This window comes from Harpia harpyja, chromosome 3 (genome assembly GCF_026419915.1).
Source record: "Harpia harpyja isolate bHarHar1 chromosome 3, bHarHar1 primary haplotype, whole genome shotgun sequence".
Classification (NCBI taxonomy): Eukaryota; Metazoa; Chordata; class Aves; order Accipitriformes; family Accipitridae; genus Harpia; species Harpia harpyja.
Window position 1 is genome coordinate 78,009,424 of NC_068942.1, and position 20,239 is coordinate 78,029,662.

General features: G+C 41.3%; 2 protein-coding genes across 5 annotated transcripts in view; one reads left to right on the forward strand and one right to left on the reverse strand.

Moving 5' to 3' along the window:
• Positions 1-261: 261 nt before the first annotated feature.
• On the reverse strand, positions 262-10,078 carry AP5M1 (adaptor related protein complex 5 subunit mu 1). 2 transcript variants are annotated; one of them, XR_008234617.1, is made up of 8 exons: positions 9,928-10,078; positions 5,385-6,030; positions 3,550-3,777; positions 2,968-3,107; positions 2,128-2,213; positions 1,909-2,043; positions 1,542-1,638; positions 262-439 (listed from the first exon to the last, which is right to left on the reverse strand). XR_008234617.1 is itself a non-coding variant. In XM_052783540.1 (8 exons), the coding sequence occupies exons 1-8, from the start codon at positions 9,993-9,995 to the stop codon at positions 357-359; spliced, it is 1,464 nt and encodes a 487-aa protein (XP_052639500.1). In that variant the 5' UTR covers positions 9,996-10,076; the 3' UTR covers positions 262-356. The 2 variants fall into 2 exon arrangements, 1 of the variants encoding a protein (XP_052639500.1); XM_052783540.1 differs by having other exon boundaries at positions 1,909-2,024; positions 9,928-10,076.
• A 49-nt stretch (positions 10,079-10,127) lies between these two features.
• The window catches only part of EXOC5 (exocyst complex component 5), a 29,122-nt gene continuing 19,010 nt past the window's right edge, over positions 10,128-20,239 (forward strand). For all 3 annotated transcript variants that reach the window (XM_052783537.1, XM_052783539.1, XM_052783538.1), the window contains exons 1-4: positions 10,128-10,266; positions 15,194-15,285; positions 18,650-18,797; positions 19,205-19,399. In XM_052783537.1, coding sequence (XP_052639497.1) covers positions 10,240-10,266; positions 15,194-15,285; positions 18,650-18,797; positions 19,205-19,399 — 462 coding nt within the window. In that variant the 5' untranslated portion in view covers positions 10,128-10,239. The remainder of the gene's footprint in view (positions 10,267-15,193; positions 15,286-18,649; positions 18,798-19,204; positions 19,400-20,239) is intronic.

The window sequence follows — 20,239 nt, forward strand, 5'->3', positions numbered from 1 at the left end:
ACGTCCCATGAGCTCTCTGGTTTACAAAACCAGTGAAGTAACTGGGAGTTCTCCTGGAAGACATGCCCAGTCATACCAGCCTGTATCTGTATCACCAGTTAACGTTAGAAGGGAAAGTAAAAGTGGCCACAGCAAGTACATTTCAAATTGTCTTCTCTAAGCTGCTATCCAGGACTAAACAATTTAAAACCAACTTATGTATTTAAGAGAGTGACCTCTTCTTTTTTTCCTCCACAGAAATTTTTAAGCAAACATACCAAGTACAAGTGCTAGAGAATATTTATTGTCACTGTATCATGACATTACTCTCATTAGCTGTCTGTTTTGTTTAAATACAAAAATCATTCACAAGCAAATCAGTCAAATAAGGTTTTGTACACCATGGGTGCTGGTGCTTTGGAATTCCAGATGTAGTAATTGGAAGAAATCAGTTCCCGGGCTAAAAGAAAAAAAAACAGGCAAGAAAAATAAAGGATTACAGGGTGCCTTACAATCAGACTTTCCTTCATCCAAGTTAAGAGATGACTAATCCATCCTTACTAGTTTACAGAAAAGGTATAATGGCCTCTTTAAACTGTAAGGCTCTTATTATTATTTGAAAATTGTTTCTGATAATAAGACATTAAAGTCTCAGCTTCAATTACCTTTACTAATGTATCAGTCATGAGCTTAAAATTCAAACAGAGGTTAAGTCAAAAGCAGGTGGATGGGTTGGACTTTGTTCAATGAATATAAATTGCATACTAGACAGAAAACATACAGTATGACAATGTTGCTTTTTTGTGTTACAATTTAGCACTGAATGTGACCTGTCACAAAATTAACAGTGTAGATCAGAGTTTTCAAAAGGCATCTACAGACTTCTGCTAACATGACTGACAGAAGTTGCAACAGATAGCTACAAATAAAAATGCTTCCATTAGACAGTACTGCTCAGATTTAATGAGTGCCTACTGTGTTTCCAATTAGTGTATTTTTGGTGCAGACTTGGAAGTAGTCATGTGTTAACTCAAGAATAAGCAGATTTGGTCTGCTCCACAGATTCAACGTGGAGCCACATCCTCCAAGGGATGTTGGTGTGGTGACACTGACAGCAACAGTCTCACCTTGCATGCAGGGGCTGAGTTCTGTAGCTGGGTATTGCCAATCCACATACCACCTCTCTGACAAAGCGTCCTAAACAAGGGGCCAGACTACGGAGAGGCATTCTCTGCCCCCCCCACCCCAGTAAAAGTTCTGCCATTATGCAGAGCATAGTAAAACATCACAGGGTGAATGGGAGAGAGCCCAAGAGAGACTGACTTTGTAACTGAGTAATAAGAGCTTCCATCTGAAAGGGAGATGCCAGTCCCTACTCCAGGGATGCTTTAAGCATCACAAAAGAAAAAAACACAAAGCAGAGAACAAAATTTCTCAGATGTCCCAAGCAAATCAGGAAAAAGCTTTGTCCAACTTTAGCTACGTAATTTTAGTCATTGACATCCAGTTCATAAGTTCAGTACACAGTTTCAGTTAAATAAATGATATTTTTAGCAACTCACATGCAGTAATTTTGGGTTTTCCTGGTACAAAGATCTGAATAGAATGCTGGTCTACGTAACATCCAGTAAGTGTAAAGTCTGGGATCCTAAAACACAGCTATAGAAAGAGAGGGAAAACATGATCAGATGCATATTGTCATGCTTGCTGTGCAAATACTGGCAATCTGTGTTACACACTCTTGGTGTGCAAGTACACTCCAAAATGACAGGATGTCAAATCCTGTAAGCAAGAAAACAGAAAACTCCACGCTGAGAACAAAGAGGCTAATAATTATGTCTGATTTAAAAATCAATGTATCTTCATAGCCAATTTAAGATAATAAAAAAATGACTACTAAGGCCTCTTTTGACAGAGCCTGTGACTTACTTTTACATAAGCAGTGTTCCCAGAGCAAACATAATCAGTTGGGTGCTCTTTGCCTGCGGTGCCAAAAGACACGTTTCCAGTCAGAGAAACTTCCAAAGATTTAGGGAACTTCTGTCCTAAAGCCAGAAAAAGCATCTATAAGAAATTATACAGCTGTGCCTACACTATACAAAACTGACTTGGGGAGGAAGTAAGAGTGGATAGCGGTATTCTGCTTACCGATGACCCAAACCAGTAGGCTCTTCTCTCGTGACAGATCCAGTTGGCCATAACTAACTTTGTACTCTAATTGAGTGATCGGGCCCCTACAGTATGACAGAGGAGAAATAAAACCATTGGAATTAGTATAATTCAGTATTTGTTAACACCCATTTTGTTAAAGAAAGCAACAAAATGCTGAAAGGCATTATTTATGTGCATACAGACAAATCATACCTATCTGAGCACACCGCTAATTTATTTAAAGAAATTACAGAGCAGGAGAAAATCACTGTGGTCTCAACCTAGTAATCATAAAAGAGCTGTTCATATTTTACTGTCTTTAGATCACTGATAGCATTTTATTAACACTATGATCATCATCAGCAACTTTGTATCGTTTCATCTTTAAATTTTCATTACAATTATGTGACAGCATAGTCATGGCAGTTGTCAGAAAGGCTTAAATGAAAACTATCGTTTTAATTTTAAATAACTATATTTTTGATAAGCTGATCTGTAGCTAGGATTAGCAGTCTTAAGGAAGAGGTAACCCTGGGTTGGAAGTGATCTCAAGACTTAATCCACCTGGAGAATCGTGGCAGTGTTTCACATCAAAAAATACCACAAGGAAACAGGAGGCACAAGAGAAGTATTCAGAACGTTACCAAATATTCTGGTACAATTCTGTATTCTGGAATTTAGAAGTAATTCCAAGGGGGCTTCCCGACATGTGCAAGGTCAGTGTCCACTGGTAGTACTTTGATGGAGCATAATCTGTTCTATTGACTCCTGACAGGTTCACTTCAGGAAGATCACAGAGAAATGGAAGAAATTTATTTAGGTTTTCTTTATTCTTACCTGTTGAAGAAAGGTATATGAGCTTCACAGTACTCAAAAGAATTCTTCACGCTCTCATGGAGCTTTAAATTGACTGTTATTTTTAACTGTGATCCCTCTTCAATGAGTTGATAACATCCCAAAATTGGTGGGACAGGAACCTGGGAAAAACTATATTCATTCTCAAGATAAATTAACACCATCATCATAAGATCAATTACATACTGTTTTCATTGCTGTACTTTAAAAAATAACAAATGCATATTAATTGCTGACTGTGCCGAACTCTTCAGGCCTCTTGCAATACATAGATTTGTGGTATATGCACTTGACATCTCAGCCTGGATTCATTTTGTCTAATTCAGGCATCTAAGTGGTTCATTTAAAGTAAGAAAAGCTACGCCAAGCGGTCAAAGGTACTGGCACCTCATGAACGTGACTCAGATGACTCAAGTCCTGAATTGCCTTCCAAGTAGTTCATTATATAAAAAACATTCTACCCGCCCATATCGGACTGAAACTCATTCAGACATGTTCAACAACACAGGTATTTTCATTCCCGTTTGAAGACTGGAAAACAACAAGGGTCAGGGATGTTATTACCTGGGAAGTGTAGTAACACAAGTTGAATGAAACTGAAGGAGGAATGAAAGGAAATTTGTAAGGTCCGTTATACACAGAATCATCCAGTGGCTCGGCACTACTGGACATCAGCATGGCAGGGTCAACGGAAGTCACACAATGATGGACCACGATATCTTGGAGCGGAGGACCATTAGTCGGGAGATTCAAAGTGAGGGTTACGTTTGGTGCAGATCCCTCTATGTCACACTTGAAAAAATGAAGTCAAGAAGTTATTCTAAAATATCTCACTCAAGTCAGAATCAGATGTTGAAAAATCAAATACGAGCATCAAAAAAAAAACCAACCCACACTAAAAATTTTCAGCTGGCTTCATACATTAGTACTGACAAATACTTTCAAAACAAAGTCCCTTTCCCATTTCTGTAGCCTTTCCCACAGTAGGACTAGTGATGCAGTCTTAGCTAAATGTCTCTTAATTGACAAGTACTCTTTAGCAAGAAAATAGCAGATAAGCAAGCCCAGGACTTGCTGTATAGCTACATCATTATGAATGTTACATAAACACACTTGGTGATAGTCTAATTAAATCAGTTACTTTTACAACATCCGCTTAATGGATTCAAGCATGCTATTAATGGCCACTGTGGTCCCATGTCAGCTTTCTCATGGCAACCACGTGCAGTGCATCCATTGTCGCGTCCCTCCGTGTGCCAGCTCAGCAGTGCACGATTACACCACGGCTTTCTTCTTATCTAAGGCCATCCACTCTGCAAGATGACCTAGAAACTTGTCCCTCTGAGAGCAGGAAGGTGTTCACCCCCATAATCCCTACCAGCATGGCTGGTGGGAAATAATTCAGTCTTCGGAAGCGCAGTACTTAGGTTGGCTTCCTTCGGAGGTGAGTATCCCACCTCCCGCAAATAATTAAATTACCATGATCCACTTTATTAGAAGGTCTTTCTCCTCTTAAAACACTGGCAGTTACAAATACAGTGTACTGGGATAATATAGTGTGCTTCCTAAGCATAATTCAGAACAAAGAATGGTAAACACATCAATTACAGAAAACACAAATTTTAACGTGTTTCATAATTATTATTGATCTATTAAGTCAATATTCCCCAATTTTTAATATTAAACAATGAATACCATCGTCACATACAAAACCATTCAAAATAATTATACAACCAGTTTCTTTCACCAGATTCTCTATCAACTGTTCTTATGTCAGCCAAACAAACAACATTTGTGGATTCAAAATGTTGTTGTAATAGAATAAAGTAGGATAGAAGAAGATCAAACTTTTGTTTGGTAGGAAAATTAATTAAAAATGCTCACGTAAAGACACTTGTGGAAGACTCATTCAAAAATTCTGTTTCTAATCATTATTTAACACATTGCTTATTAGATAGCTGAAAATAAACTTGGTGTTAGCACTACCATTTCTTAGTCTCTGTATGCAAAGACTGTATGAAATCATAGAATCATAGAATCATTTTGGTTGGAAAAGACCTTCAAGATCATCGAGTCCAACCATTAATGATTTCTCCCTATTTCATTTAAAATAAGAAAAATTTGGTGAAATACATGCAATGAGGCTACTGCTGGAAATTTAAGTCCCATAAATAGTTACTGAAAAAATGCATGAAGCATGCGGGAAAAAAACCAGTAAAGATCAAAATAAAAAACACTAACGCATCAGTCTAATATGTAATAGTTTGTTACACTTTGAAATGTTACAGTATCAGAAATTTACTCATCACATACCAAAGTAAAATGGCATGAGTATTTACTTTCCGGGTGTGCTTGCTTGAAAAGTACTTTGGTCAGACTTGCACATAAAATGCTCTCACCTTGCAGTTAACAGCTCCATAAACTTGCCACGTGTCCATAACATCTCTTTTGTCATACTGCATACACTTGACTTTTTCAGTGATACAGACATTAACCTGAGGTTTGCCTTTATATGTGTTGGATCTCCAAGCTGGTTGATTCTCATCTGTAGGCATTTCCTGAATGTCATCAAACGAGCTGTTTAAGCTGCGTATGTTTGTGTTTAAGGGGGTGCCAAGTGGACAGGCCTGTATAAGCAAATTTCGAAGCTGGCCTATTTTCGCATTCATCTCAGCTTCGTTTTTCCGACTTGGAGAGATGTAGTCCACAATGCCTAACAAAAGAGCCAGTCCTTGCGAGAGCCCACTAACGGTGAGGAGGGGTGGCCGTGGCTCCAGGGTCTCCTCAACTAGTGGAAGACATGCATATATCAGACCACTCTTCTGAAAAGCAAGCACGGGCCAGAGATCCCCTCCTTCGGTGCGAACTGAATATACCGATGAATGATTGATGCGAGTACAAGTATCTCGATGCTCCACAAAAATATGGTCATCTATGAGTCTCAGTTCAAAAAGCAAGGCTTTAAGAAAAGCGCTGTCAGACGGTACAGGCACATGTGTTGACCCATTGAAGGTCTCGGCGCGTATTTCAACGGTGGGGTAACGTCTGTGACATGGAAATAAGAGCCTCTTAATGCTACCCATCTTTTCCCACCCAAAATGTCATACCAACAGAGCTCCTAGAAGCAGAACCACACAATCCCTTTTCTGGCTATCAGAGAATACAAAAGCATTATAAATATTGATATAATCAAGGATGGGTTTCTCTTAGGTATTCAGATAACTCCCAAAGGCCCCCCTGGTCCTAAAAGTAACCTTGTGTAAGTGGAAGCCAGCAGCGTCCTGATAGAAACAGTGATGGGATCAGAATCTAAATCTTTGTCAATAAAACTATTTCATGAGTAACTAGGATTCATTCTAGCAGGTGAATTTTTACTGGAAACTTTGAGCAAATACAGTCATTTTTTTAATCAAATGCAAATCTGTCTGTCTACCCCTCCTGTCGCACAAAGGTATAGGATATTTAAACGACACTAATGAACCCAAGCATGACTCACACCAGTGCAGCGAAACTTCAACAGCAAAATATTTCTAAGAGGCGAGATCACACTGAAGACAAGTTTTCAGACATTTAAGAAAACAGATGTCCCACGTAATAAAATTCAACAGCTTTTTGCTAGATATAGTATGCTACTGCTGCAGCTTTGCTACTCTACTAAATACTACATTTACAAGACAGTATCATACAAATTACTTATATACAGGTTTTTCATTGCTCTTCTGAGCTTACACAATTGATCTGCAGCAGTTGCTTTAATTGATTAACAAGATTAACTAAAAACCTTTACAATATTATAAATCCAAAAAGATTTCACTGTACATAAGTCCAATTTTTCCAGTGAGGGCTGCATGGTTTGGCGGGGGGTGAGAGGGGAGCAAAATGGATTCCACACCGCATGTGCAGTATATGTGACTTAAAGGTTTTATGACTGTTTCATAATTTCATTTTTTCAAGTATTGAGATGTAATCAAATGTCAGAGAGACACAAGGTTTTGTGTATTTTAAAACTGCTATGTTGCATCAACATACATATTTCATTTCAAATTTCCTGGAGATAATGTTTGAGAAAAATCATACTAGCTGTTTAATGCTACGTCCAGCATTTTTTTCTTCTGAAGCAGTATTATTTTTTAAAGGAGAGAGGGATGAATTTCTTCTCAAGCTAACCTAAATCTATCAAGAGGAACTGAAGAGTTGTCTTTTACTAAATAGCTGAGAAAAGAAAAATTATTACTTCTATTAATGCATTGGTTTTCATCCTTTTTTGAAACTGCAGACTCCCCTGCATGTCTCTTACATTAAGTTTGATAACAGGCTAGCTTTTCTACATTCTCTTTTGTGGATTCCCTTGGTAGTTATCCATGGACCTTCAAAGTGCATATCACAGGTTACATGCCAGGCAGCTAGTTAAATCACTTTATGAATCATCTTGTAGCAGATCTGTTCTCAGGCTGCATGTTTGTTTGTGGTCAGAGCCATGCTTACACACAAACATGGGAGAAAAACAAGCACAGATATCCAAGTGCCTTCATTTAGTCTCCTTTTTATGCCATCTTTTTAAGGACACGTTGACAGTCTGTTTCTTAAATTGCCATGGAACTTGTAATCCCAGCAATGTGGTACTTTGTTTTATCTATGACCTCCATATGTAGCATCCCCCTTCTGCTCCTGAACACTTGCATGGTTCTTATCCTGATGCCTCTAAGTCCCACCTACACCATCTTTTCTTAACTGAGTAGCAGAGTCTCTTGCTGGAGGCAGCTACACTTCCTCAGGCTTATTTTCAATGACTGTGCTTTTTTGTTTGATTCTTAATCAGGCATCTACAGCTTTTTTTTTTTTTTTTTTTTTTCCCCCAGTAAGGAAAAAGCAAGCATAGGCAGAGAGAAGCCAGAGCTACGAGATCCGTAAACAGGATACAGATGACAGTAAAATGCCTCCCTACAGTCTCGTGTCTATTTTGTAGACCAAGGAAACAGAGAAGTTTTGCAGCTTGAAAATTTATGAAGACTTCCAGTGCAAGGTTGTTGGCTAGCGGCTACATGTAACCTTGGTGAGCACCTCCTATTTTTGGCCGATGTTTTAAAAACAAAGGAAGAGGAGATACTTCAGTCTAGTTTTGTCTTACTTATGGCCTAATCTGCCTGCTCCATTTGCTGAAGCTGTCCCCGCACCACAGCAATCTTCTCCTCCTCCCACTGAATCTTCCCAGCTTTAGCAGAGTCATTAGATGATTAGTTAGCTCTTCAGATCTCAGTTTTTCAGTATTCTCTTCTAGAAAGTCATGAAAACTTAAAAAGATGAAAGTTTCCAGGGACGAATGAGCTTTGGTGATTCAAGAGAGAGACCATACTTGTTGCCTGAATTAAGTTATGATCAGCTCAAAAAAAGTGGAATGCTTTGATGTCCCAGATGTCTTCTCTGAGGTTAAAGATCAGGGCTCACGTATCTCCAGCTGAGTGTGTAAGTCCCGAAACCAACAGTTTCCATGTGATCTGGCATTCTTTATATTGTCTGTGCGCTTTGTTGAATTTAAGGTCAGTTAGGAGGATAAACCTGGGGTTTCCACAGCCCTATTATTTCCTCTGGGAACTTGAAAGATCTAAGTCTGGAAATCACTTGAAGTATCAAGTCTAGTTTGCCCTTTTCAAAGGAGCACTATTCCTTGTCTCTGCTGCTTACTGTGTGACAAGTTACTTCACATATCCCTGTCACCAGCCCCCCCTTCATCCATGGTGATTACACTCTCAGATTTTTTGGGACAAGGCTTTCTCTTTCTCTGTGTTTGTAGAGGGGAGGCCTCATCTCTAGTCTTGTAGGTAATACAAGGACTATAATACTAATCCTAAAACAATCAGAGGAATGTCCAATGTAGAGATCTGTCTGCACCTGAAGATGGAAGATAGTCTACTTGCTCTTTTTTTTTTTTTCCCCTCCTCCTTCTAGGTTCTCTCTTCAGTTTTACTGAATTCAGACTAGGATTGTAGGTCATTTCTACTATCCAAGTCTCTGTATTTTTCCTTTCGCTATCCCCCAGGTATTTTTCCTCTCATTCTTTGGAATTGTGTCCTCAGAAATCACAGAGAATACAAGGAAATGGCAACAAATTTTGCCAGACCAACAAAAGCAGCCTGCCTAGCCCAAAGTCTTGCTTAAAACTCTGTAAGAGTTCTGAATAAAAAGTCCTCCTTCGGTTCACTAACTTAAAAAAACCCCTGTCTTTGTATGCAAAAACTTAAAATCAAATGGAAAGTTCAATTTCTGCCCGAAAATACTGTACTTTTCGCACAGTTACATAACAATACGAAGAGCAAATAAGCAAAATATAAGCAAAATACATGCTTTCTACTTTTCCCATTTTGTTCATCTGACAGTATTTCGTAATCACTACCTTATCCTTTTCCATGTTAGGACAGAGAAGAGGCAAGTAAAATCTTTACAGTAGCTAACAAAAAGAGGAACAGAGAAAGGAAAGTCACGCGCCAAACGCAGAAGTTGTAAAAAAAAACAATAAAAAAAAGATTTAGTTAAAAGCGCATTATCCGAACCCAGAAATTTTCAAAATCGGGTTCAGAAACGTACAGCGGCCAAGCGGCGCGCTGGCGAGCGAAGGGATTTATTCAGCATCAGACTATTTCGCTATCTTAAGGGCATCTGTCTTCGGGGCCCGGAGGCAGCCCCGGCTGCTCCGAAAACACCGGCCCCTCCGATGCGACCCTGCCAGCCTTCTCCCTCTTCCCAACCTTTACCGGGGCCGGGGAGCGGCGGTCGCCTGCCAGCACGGCCAGAAACCCCCCCCACACACACCCCCGCCGCGGACCGCCCCGCCGAGCCCCGGCCCGACCCTCGGGCCTACCCAGGCCGCCGGGCCCGCGCTCCGTCCCCGCCTTCCCCCCTCCCCGCTCCCCCCACACACCCCCGGCCCGGCGCGCACGCCCTTACCTGGAGAAGAGCACGGCACCGCCGGCCCCGGGGTCGTGCCTGAGGAGCCACAGCGCCCGCAGGGCCATGGCGGGGCCGGCCGGGCCGCTGCCAAGGGGCTGCCGCCACCACCACCGCCGCCGCCGCCGTGCGCAGCTCCCGGCCCCTCCCCGGCGGCGGCCGCCGGCGCAGGCCCATTTCCGGCGGGCGGAGGCGGCGCCGCGGCGGCTGCTGCTGCTGCCGGGGCGGCGGGACACAATGGGCGGTAGCGGCGGGGCGGCGGTGGGCCGCTGAGGAGACCCGCGGAGGAGACCCGCTGCCTTCCCTACGGCCATGGCTACCACGGCCGAGCTCTTCGAGGTGAGTGCGGGCTGCTGGGGGCGGGGGGTGGGAGGGAGGCGGCGGTGGCGGGGCCGGCCGGCCGGCCGGCCGGCTCTCTGAGGGGATGCGTCGGCCGCCCCCCCCCAGCCGCGGCCGGGGCGCAGCTTCCCCCGGCCAGCTCCTCCTCGGGCGGGGAGGCCGCGGGGAGGGAAACGGGCCCTGCCGCCCGGGGTGAGGGCGGGTGCGGGGGGCGAGCGGCGCGGGGTGCCGGCACCTGAGGGAACGGGGTGTCGGTGTGAGGGGCTGAGGTGAGGCGGGAGGAGAGCGCGGGTGGTGCCTCGGGAGGATGAAGTCCCTCTCCTTCCCTCGGGCGAGGGCTGGCGGTGCACCCTCACGCCTGGGCCTCCTTCCCCCGGGTCTTCGCAGCGGATGGGGTGCCGCTCTCAAGCGGGGTGACAGGCCATGCCAGGCCCGGCCGCCGCTCTTCTTCTCCCGAAGGCACGGATTCAGTTGACCCCGGCACCGTGGTATCTGAGCGCGGCTTCTACTTTTCTGGCGTCAGGAAATAACTTCGCCCTCCCTTTCGCCGCTGCGGAACTGAGGCACGAGGAACCGGATAGCTTGCCCGAGGCCGCGCACGAGCAGGGCAGGAATATGGCAGGAGTCTGCCAAATTCTGCTCTCCCGGCCTGGACCACGGGCTCTCGTGATATGACCTGGCATTAAGAGAAAGTCTTTGTCCCCACTTGTTGGCGCTTGGGGATGTGGTATCGTTACCAGGTATCCTGTATTTGCTCTCTGAGTCACTTAAGAGACGGTTGTTCATTTGGTGTTTTAACACCGGGACACGCTTTGCCCAGCCTTCAGGAAAGGTCTTCCTGTTTTTCTGAAAGATCCTATATCTGTGGTTTATATGAATGCATTGTGTGCACTTGTATTTATGAATCACTGTTATGACACGAGTGTTATGACTCACATCTTTTGGCTTGCATGGTTTAAAAAAATAACAAGGCTAATATACCATGTTCCAAGTAGCCAGATGCCAGGTTTTATACCCTCTCTACACCTCCCTAACTGTCCTAGGAGTCTGTTGATTTCTCAACGTGATGACAATGTGGTTCTGTTCTTTGTGGGATGTTGAATGTGAGATAACTTGGATGTGGAAAGAAAACTGTATGTTTTGGCTGCTTTGGGTCATGCAACAATTTGTTCCATTTTGCAATAGCAATAAAGATGAAATTGCAAAATAGGTGAGACCTTTGCCTAGATAGGGCTTGAAATTATGTTTTCCGTTATGGAAGCCAGTATTTCTTTCTCTCCTGCTTTCGCTTCTCTTTCACTCCAACGGCAAGAGAGGTTTTGTTGATGTTCGCTAAATTAACGTTGCCTACTATGATAGTTTGAAGTCACTGCCATATAGCTTAGAATCTGAAAATGTGCTTATTATGGGAGTAATGCTTAGCTGTATACTGAGAGTGGTACTTGATTGCCATGTTTTCAGGAATGTGTGTTCAAAAGTAATTCTCAATATAGATATGTGACTGTGTAGAAGGAGCTGTGCTGAAAACGAACACAACATGGACTTAATTCTCCCTCAGATAACTCAAAGTGTAATTTAACAATGATTACTTCTAAACTGGTTTTTAATGTGGCTAGGTCCACTTTAGTTTCATTTATACAGAGCAGATCAAACCAAGTTACCATTTACTTCAGGCATATCTCTTATTAAATCAGTACTATTGGCTGAATGGATAGGATCAGGTTAATTCATCTAGAGCTAGAGGGAAGTTCAAAGCTGTGGAGAAATTGACTGTTGGGGCTCATCTGATAACAGGCAAAGGACTTGCAAATGACATTTGTAATAGCTGATTTTCAGCAATTTCTGCAGAACTGGATAGGAGACTTAAAGTAGGAATTAGGCTGTCAGCTATGGGTAACCCTATTATCAAGACAGCATTAAAAAGAGCAAATGTATATGGAAGATACGATATACAAACAAAAATAAAAGTTTTGGATTTGCAGTGGAACCTGTGAAATCATGTCTTAAAAAGACACTGTTGAACTTAATTTATTCCTTATAAATCAAGTAGATTATTTTTAGCACATTCTTTGTGAAAATTTGGAGGGAAAAGCTCATTTTGTTTCTCTGTTGGTCAGTATTCTGCACATAATAATATCCCCTGCAGTTTTCTTAAATAATAGAGAACAGGGGTTATATGATTAAACAGCTGAAGGACACATCTTCTATGTCAGTGTTCTTGAAAAACAGGTATTTTCCAGCTTATTCCCCTTTAAAATATTACTACACCTGCATATAGCAGTGATTCTGCCATCATTTAGTCTAACTAAACTAATTAACACTCTTTGCTGACGTGTCAGATTGTTGAAACAAAATGCAGGTTTATAAGTTTTTCAGAATAGCAGATGTTGCAGAAGGAGAGAGGCAGACTGGGAGACGGGATGAGCGTTGCGGAAGAGGGGGAACTCACGTGAGTGCCCACGCTGTGGGAAGGGCAGCGGAGGGGACTGGGCTGCTGCCGGTTCAGTTTGGCCTCGTGGCGGGTCGGGTGGCACGGAGTTTTGGGGTCAACCACAGCATTTGTTGCCAAGTGCCTGGCTGGTTTTGGGGATGCAGGGGAGGGAGCTGCAGGTACTCTCTGTACACATGCACTTGAGAGAGCTTTAGAGGAGTATAGAGGCACAATGGATAGAGAAAAATTGGTGTGGTGGGTTTTTGGTTTTGGTGGTTTGTTTTTTTTTTTTTTTTTTTTGAGGGTCTAGGGCATGTGTATCAGATTTCCTTAGGAGATGAGGCTTTGCTAGGCTTAGAGAAAAACTGTGTAAATGTTGTTTTTGGAAAAAAAAAAATTTCAAAGTTATTATGTGTGTGTATGTGAATTATCTTTTAGTGCGAACACCTGAAGGAAGGGAGAAATCTAGAAAATGTTATATACACACACAGAGCATCAGTTAACAGTGCACCCTTTATATAGGGTTCTTCCATAGCACTGTACCTGACATTGGTATCCTTGTAACTAGAGTGGTACTCCAGCTGAATTACGGGATCTTCAGAAGAAAGATTATGGTTGTGATTTTCATATAAAGGAGAAGTGCTGCGAAGAGCAATAAGGTAATTGGGAAGCTGGAGGACTCCCCTGAAGGGAATGTTACTGTATTGAATGGCTCATTTCACCTATAATTAAAATTGCAAAAATGTTCCCAAACATTTAGATGTAAAGATGACCTAAGGAGAGAATTTACACTTGGTCTCAAAACACTGCATTATAACTTTTGATGAAAAGGATTCGCATAAAGGAAACTTAACGTTGTGTATCAGGAAGAACTGGGTTAAAGAGATGAGTGACTTGCAGAGAAATGGTTTGTGTGTGGTATCATCCAGTTATTTTTGAAGCTTAACCAAGGAGGCTGAGCAAAACATGGTTCCTCTAGTCAGTCTTTGGATGAGGAGTTACTGGGTGATCTGTTGAAAGGGTGGAACTTCTGTCCTGTCTAGCAGGATTCAGGGCATTGCAAAGTATATTTTAAAAACTTTTATCCTTCTGTTTAACAGCTGGGCCTGACTAGATGGGGCATAATGTGTTTCTGAGGAATGACAAACCTTGAACTGGCAATATTTGCTTTTCAACCCTTGGTTTTAGTTATTAAAATAACACTATAATGCTGTTTTTTCCCCTCCTTATTACTTCTGACAAGGTTTTAGACCTATTGATACAGGAACCAATTTGATACCTGTGGAGGTCTGTTTATTTTATTTTTTTTTATTCTTTTTTTAAAGCAAGCTTTATCAAAAGCAGTGGTCACATGTTTCACTATCAGAAATGAGTTGTGACAAATACCACTATTAACCAGAGCCGCTCCCAGCTCTGTGTTGGGTTGTGTTTCACAGTTTTAGAATCATTGCTGCATGTAATTTAAAAGCTTTCCATGAAATCCTGGTGGTTGTGAAAATACTTTGCTTACTGATCTTAGATGTGCTTATGTTAGCATCTAAACAATGCTGCTAGATTACCAATGAAGCTGAAGTGATAAATACTAGTTTTTTAAAGGATAGGTGTTGGACTGTGTTTTGAGTATTTAGTATTAACTAAGTGAAGAAATGTTTGAGCTGGTTTAAGTGTTAGGCCAACTAAAATAGCAGGTCTTGGTTTTATAATGAGGTCTCTGCCTTCAGAAAACATTGCTGGGTGGAGAAATAATCTTAACTCTTCACCATTGTGTGGTATTTTTATGGAAGATACAGCAAATATTATGGAAGAAACTTGAGTAACCTTGTGTTTTTAGATCAGTCATGCCGTGTTTTTCCTTCTTGGGAAAGTCAAGTGCATCATCTGTTTTTATGCTTGCTTTGTTTTTTTTCCTTTTTATCTGCTTTGTTTCTGCAGCTGCAGTTTGATGTTGCATAGTGTCGAGTGGCAATCTCTCACTGTTTTTGCTACGGGGCAGTGCCTTGGTCAGTTCTGCTTGTGATGCCGTGTTGTGAACTGCATCAGAGAGTTGAACACCTGCAAAGAAAACTTACTTTGCGACACAATTTTTCAGACAGATCAGTTCTCCTGTCTGATTTGCTGCACAGCTGATGGCTGGGTCTTGTGATGTAATATCTCAGATCACTGTAGCTGCTGCATGGTTTAGACACTTTGTAATGACAAGCCATAAGCTCACCTGGAAATAAGGACAGGTAATTTAGAGGCAACTCTTCAGAGACCTGCAGCAAATTCTTTGCTAGTAGTCTGGCAATCTATAGACTAGGTGTTCAAACCCACCATATTAAGAATGGTGTTCTCTATATTAAATATGTAAACATAAGAGGTGATGGGGCAATTGTCAGTACTGTACTTGCTCTTATTGTAGTAAAGCTTCTAAATGCTTTCAAAATGATGTGTAAGCAGCTGCTTAGGGAACAACCTGCTGTGGCACATCATAAGGAGTTTTTATTCTGTGGCTAGGAGCCTTTTGTGGCAGATGAATACATTGAACGCCTGGCATGGAGAACACCTGGAGGAGGTTCCAGAGGTGGAGAAGCTTTTGATCCAAAAAGGTAAAATAAAATTGCTTAATGGTCCAAGTGAATGCATCTCTAATTGTACTTTTTTGTTACACATACACCAGAAAGCCTGTATGTAGTGTTGGTGTGTGTCCAAGGAGGTTTTCATTTGGGAGAATTGCTAGAATTTGTGACCATAAGCCAATTATTCAGAACCGATTATTCAGTAACAAGAGTAGGGAAAGGCACTTTCTGATTTAGACCTTTTGAATGAAGGAGAGAATTGATGTTGTTTGTCCTTGTCAGACGTGAATGTTCCAAAGCACTAGAGCTGCCAGATTAAAGCATAATATGAGGCTTCATTGCTATGATAGTTAAGTCAATTTAATGAGTTTCTTGCTAGTTTAGCTCCCTGAGCTGGCTTGTAAGAGCCAGTAGTTTACAGTCCTGGTGCAAATAAATAGCACAAACGGGTAGTATGGGAAGAAAGGTGGGAACATGGCAACGTTGACTTAGATTGTTTTAAAATGAATTTGTGTGGTATAGTCTGAATCCAATGAACAGCTTGCTGCTGTGGAATGGAGATGATGGGCTTGTGCCCCTCATCCTTTCTCTTAGCTGCACACTGTGATGGCTCATCTTGAGCTAGGTCTAGGCACATGATCTCATGATAAGCTAATCTAACTTACTAAAATGCCAGAAAACTAACCTGACAAGGAAAAAAAAAAAAAGAGCTTTTTTCTAGTTGGGTTAGCAATTTTGTGGCACTAGAAAAGCCTGGGAGCAGGTGCAAAGGGAAAAGAGGTTGTGTGTCTGTGAGCCGGGGATGAGAAGGAATGTGGGTATGGAAAGGAGCAAGGCTGGGGAAGTGAGGAAGGAGGAGGTAGTGCAGGACCTTCTTGTGTTTGTGGTGAGCTGGCTTGGCTCTGTTGAGAAACCTCACCCTAAGAAGCCAGCTCTCTTGTTACTGGCCTGGCATTGGGTGGTGCATTGGTAACTCAGATGCACAATTTCATACAGCAGTGTTCACATCTAAGCTTCTGTGCTCCAAACCTCTGAATCTACTTTTGTTTTGAAAAGAGTAATTCTTTCAAATAGTGCTACTATTTAGCTTTTGTACCAGTATTGGTAGCCTTTTGAGAGACATAATTAACTTTTCACACGATTGTAACTCGGGAGATGAGCAAGTGCAATAGCTGTTCCTTAGTGACTTCTCATCCACGTGATCTTATTCCAGATTGAGATTGTTTGTAGTAACCTGAGCTAGAACTCTTAAGTTTAGGAATTACTAACTTCATTCTGGGGCCTGTATCCTATGCAGAGCTTTACAGGTGCTTTAAGTGGGTGGAAGCCTGGAAATATACATTGCTTCCTGTGGCTCTTTCTCCACAGTTGTGCCTAGTATATACTTTAGGGTAGTTAATGATTTGTACCAATACCAACTCAATTTAACCTATCTTCTATATTTCTGCTGGTTTGCTTGTGTTAACTTCTGTGATGCACTTTCATATTTTTCAGGACAAGTGGGAGAATCCTGCAACAGTAAATATTTTTCCTGTGGGATCTTCTAGTATTGGGCAGGAAGCCAAAATTAATATCAAAAAGAAACAGACCTTTTGGTGTATGTTTTTTCTTTTCTGTTTGTAGATGATGATGATTTGGTTTCGTAGAAAGAATGTTGGAGTCTTTATTTCTGTTCTGAGAAACCTGACCAGCAGCTACCTCTTCTACTTGAGCATTCTTTCCTCTCTCAGTATATTGAGTACTCTTGCTGAATAAGTGCTGAGTTGGCACAATACCTGTTTAAAAAACAAACCCCAAACTGAACTGAATCAGCTTGTTAAAATGAATAGAAACTGTCTGCACTTCTCTAGGTTTTTCTTTGAAAGTATGCTTTGTGTCACTTACTATCATTTAAATTTTATTTTAAATATACTTCTGTAAACTTAAGTCTGTTCCTTGTGGTTTTGTGTGGAATCTAATGCAACATGCTTACTCTTGGGCTTCTGACAAGCAGGAAGTGGAGGAAAGAAGTCATAAACATCTGCCCCAATCCGGTTTTCTTTAATAAGTTGTGCCTTTAAGTCACTTACTGTTGTAAAGATATCACTTGAAATAGGTTTTTAGACCAATACAGTGAAGAAAAAGGCAGTTCGCATGCTCTGAGCAGCAGGGTAAAAGCCAGTCATTTTAGCAGCAGAAGTTAAAACTGAAAATGCGGTGACCCTCCATGCAACTAAAGAGAATCACATTAGTATCATTTAGGTGTTGACTCGGAAAAAGCTCTAGTTGTTGGCCAAGAGAGGTACTGTAGTTGTTACTGGGAAGGAGTCGTGTGAGGGTAGAACAATATGTTTTACTTTTTCCTTCTGGTTGCTGAGCCTCTAGCCTGTGCATGGGGAGCTGGGAGAGGAACAGCATGCTCATTCTGCCTTTCAGCTGCACTGCAGGTTGGAAGGGCTTCACATTCACAGTATACCTTCTGAACAGAGTACATGTAAAAATTCCTGAGTAGTCTAGAAATAGTTCCCTGGAAGGGATTCCCATTTCCTCTCCTCTTCTGCTTTGACATTAAACCTGGACAGCAGATTCTCAAATCTTTCATATGTTTTCGGATATTAGCATGAGTTTTATGGCTGTGGAGAATCTGGGAATAATCCATTCCCTGAGCATCAGTGACTGGTATGTTTAGAAAAGTGTAAGCTGAAAAGATGACTGGAATGGGATAGAGTGGACAAAAAGAGGAATGAGAAAGAGAGAGATTGAAAATGGAATGAAAAAGAATAGAGGAAACTTAAGAATGCATTCAGATGTACTGTGTTTGGGAAGAGTAAAATGTGAGTCCGAAAGAAAAATCAAAGTGGTGGGAAAGGGCAGGAAAAAAAACCCCTTAAAATGGTATGTGTTACAAGAAGAAAAGAAGTGAAGTCAGGAAGCAACATGGTTATAACCAAAACAACATTATGAGACTATATGATTGTATTCATTGCCTATTAATAGGATGCTGATTTAGAAGTTTACAGTAACATGTACAGGAGAAAATATTTTCCTGTTATAGCCTACACATTGAAGGGTTGTAGTGGCCTAAGCTCTCTTTGCCCTGATGAGACTTATTTAGGGAAGATGGGGATATAGGGATTTTTGTACCTGTGGCAGAGCCATGTTCTTAAGTGATTAGTATATAGATATTCCCATCTCCCCTGGCCTACCTTTTATGTGATCACATAGGTTTTTATGTAGGCATAGAGTTCTACGCAAGCAGGGCAATGCAGTTTAAAACAAAATGGCATTTGTAAGTTAGACATGATTATATCAGCCTTGTAGGCAAGTTTTTTTCTTAAAGTTTTTTTTAAGCTCTCTGCAGAAGACAATGTCTTTCAAACTAAATTCTGCTTTCCTGTATTTTATTTTAAATCAGATTATTGGAAGAATTTGTAAATCATATCCAAGAATTACAGGTAATGGATGAAAGGATCCAGAGAAAAGTGGAGAAACTAGAACAGCAATGCCAAAAGGAAGCAAAGGAATTTGCCAAGAAAGTACAAGAGCTGCAGAAAAGCAACCAGGTAAAATCTAACGAGTATAGTCAGTGCTAAGCTGTGCAAGTTTTAAAAGCATCACATGCTCTATTAACATTTCTTGGTACAGCATGCTACTGTTTGAGGTAAGAATAAAGAGGGTTTGATGGAAAACAATTTCCCCTGTCAAACGGGGCTTATCTGCATGTTCCATTAATGAGTGTTAGCTATTCTGAAAGTAGCTAGTCTTCACAATAGTTTAAAGAAAGGTACTAAACTTTAAGCAGTTGTGTGTTCTTAATTAGTGGTTCTGAGTAGTTCTGTAGCTCTGAGACACAGCACCTGGAAAGCTGATGCCTGCATTCACTATGCTTCTTACTGAAGTAAATCTGGTGTTTCCTAAAGTACAGTAAGTGGAAATCATGAGTTTTGTGTCCCTGTCTATGTTCTCCCAGGTTGCCTTCCAACATTTCCAAGAACTAGATGAGCACATCAGCTATGTAGCAACTAAGGTCTGTCACCTTGGCGACCAACTGGAGGGGGTAAACACGCCACGGCAACGGGCTGTGGAGGCTCAGAAGCTGATGAAATACTTTAATGAGTTTCTGGATGGAGAGCTGAAGTCTGATGTTTTTACAAACTCTGAAAAGGTAAGGGCTGTCAGCGGGATGAAAGCAGTTCAAAGCAATAAGCAGTACTGCCCTAATTACAAGCTGCTACCATGACTTACCATGGTCAGACTTCAAACCAGTGAGTGACTGACTTGTTAAAGTTTCATTGTTCTGAAATGTAAATTAACAACACTAGGCTGCAGATTGCTGATAAAGCATTTGTATTCAGTGATGTTTAATGTGGCAATGTTGGCATTTTTCATTTTATGAAATTATCAGAGATTTGAGAAACGCTGGGAGGGCAACTTTAGAGTGCATACAATATCTGCCTTTTTCCTTTGAACCCCTTGCCTCAGATCCACCCTGTAATGCAGAACGTTTCTGAATACAACTTCTTTGTGAAACTTTACTCTGTTGGGTCAGTCCACTGGCCTTGGATACCTTTTTGTCACAGCATGCCTTTGGGCTTTGTATAGTCCTGTGGTTATGTCTCCACCCTCTGAATTTAGACGAACCGGGCAGGAAAACTTCAAAGAAATGTTAAAGCATTTTGTTTTTCTTATGCTTCAAGAGTATGTTCATGAAGCAAATATAATCTGAATGGTGTGGCTAATAGAAATAAACTGAAGGAAAAGTGTCCAGCTGCAAGCAAAAAGGCACATGTAAAGTTGTTGGTTTGGGGTTTTTTTTGAGGTGTGTCCTAAAGAATTTTCCCGCTCTCCTTAAATTCTGTGCAGTGGTATGATTGTAGTCAGGAAAAAGTTACAGTATATGAGAACAGCAAAAACTTGGTTTGCACATTCAGCAAAAAATATGTGCTTGAAATGCAGCTCGTAAAGTACCCGTGAATAGGTTAATAGTCATCCCCTCTCTACTGAG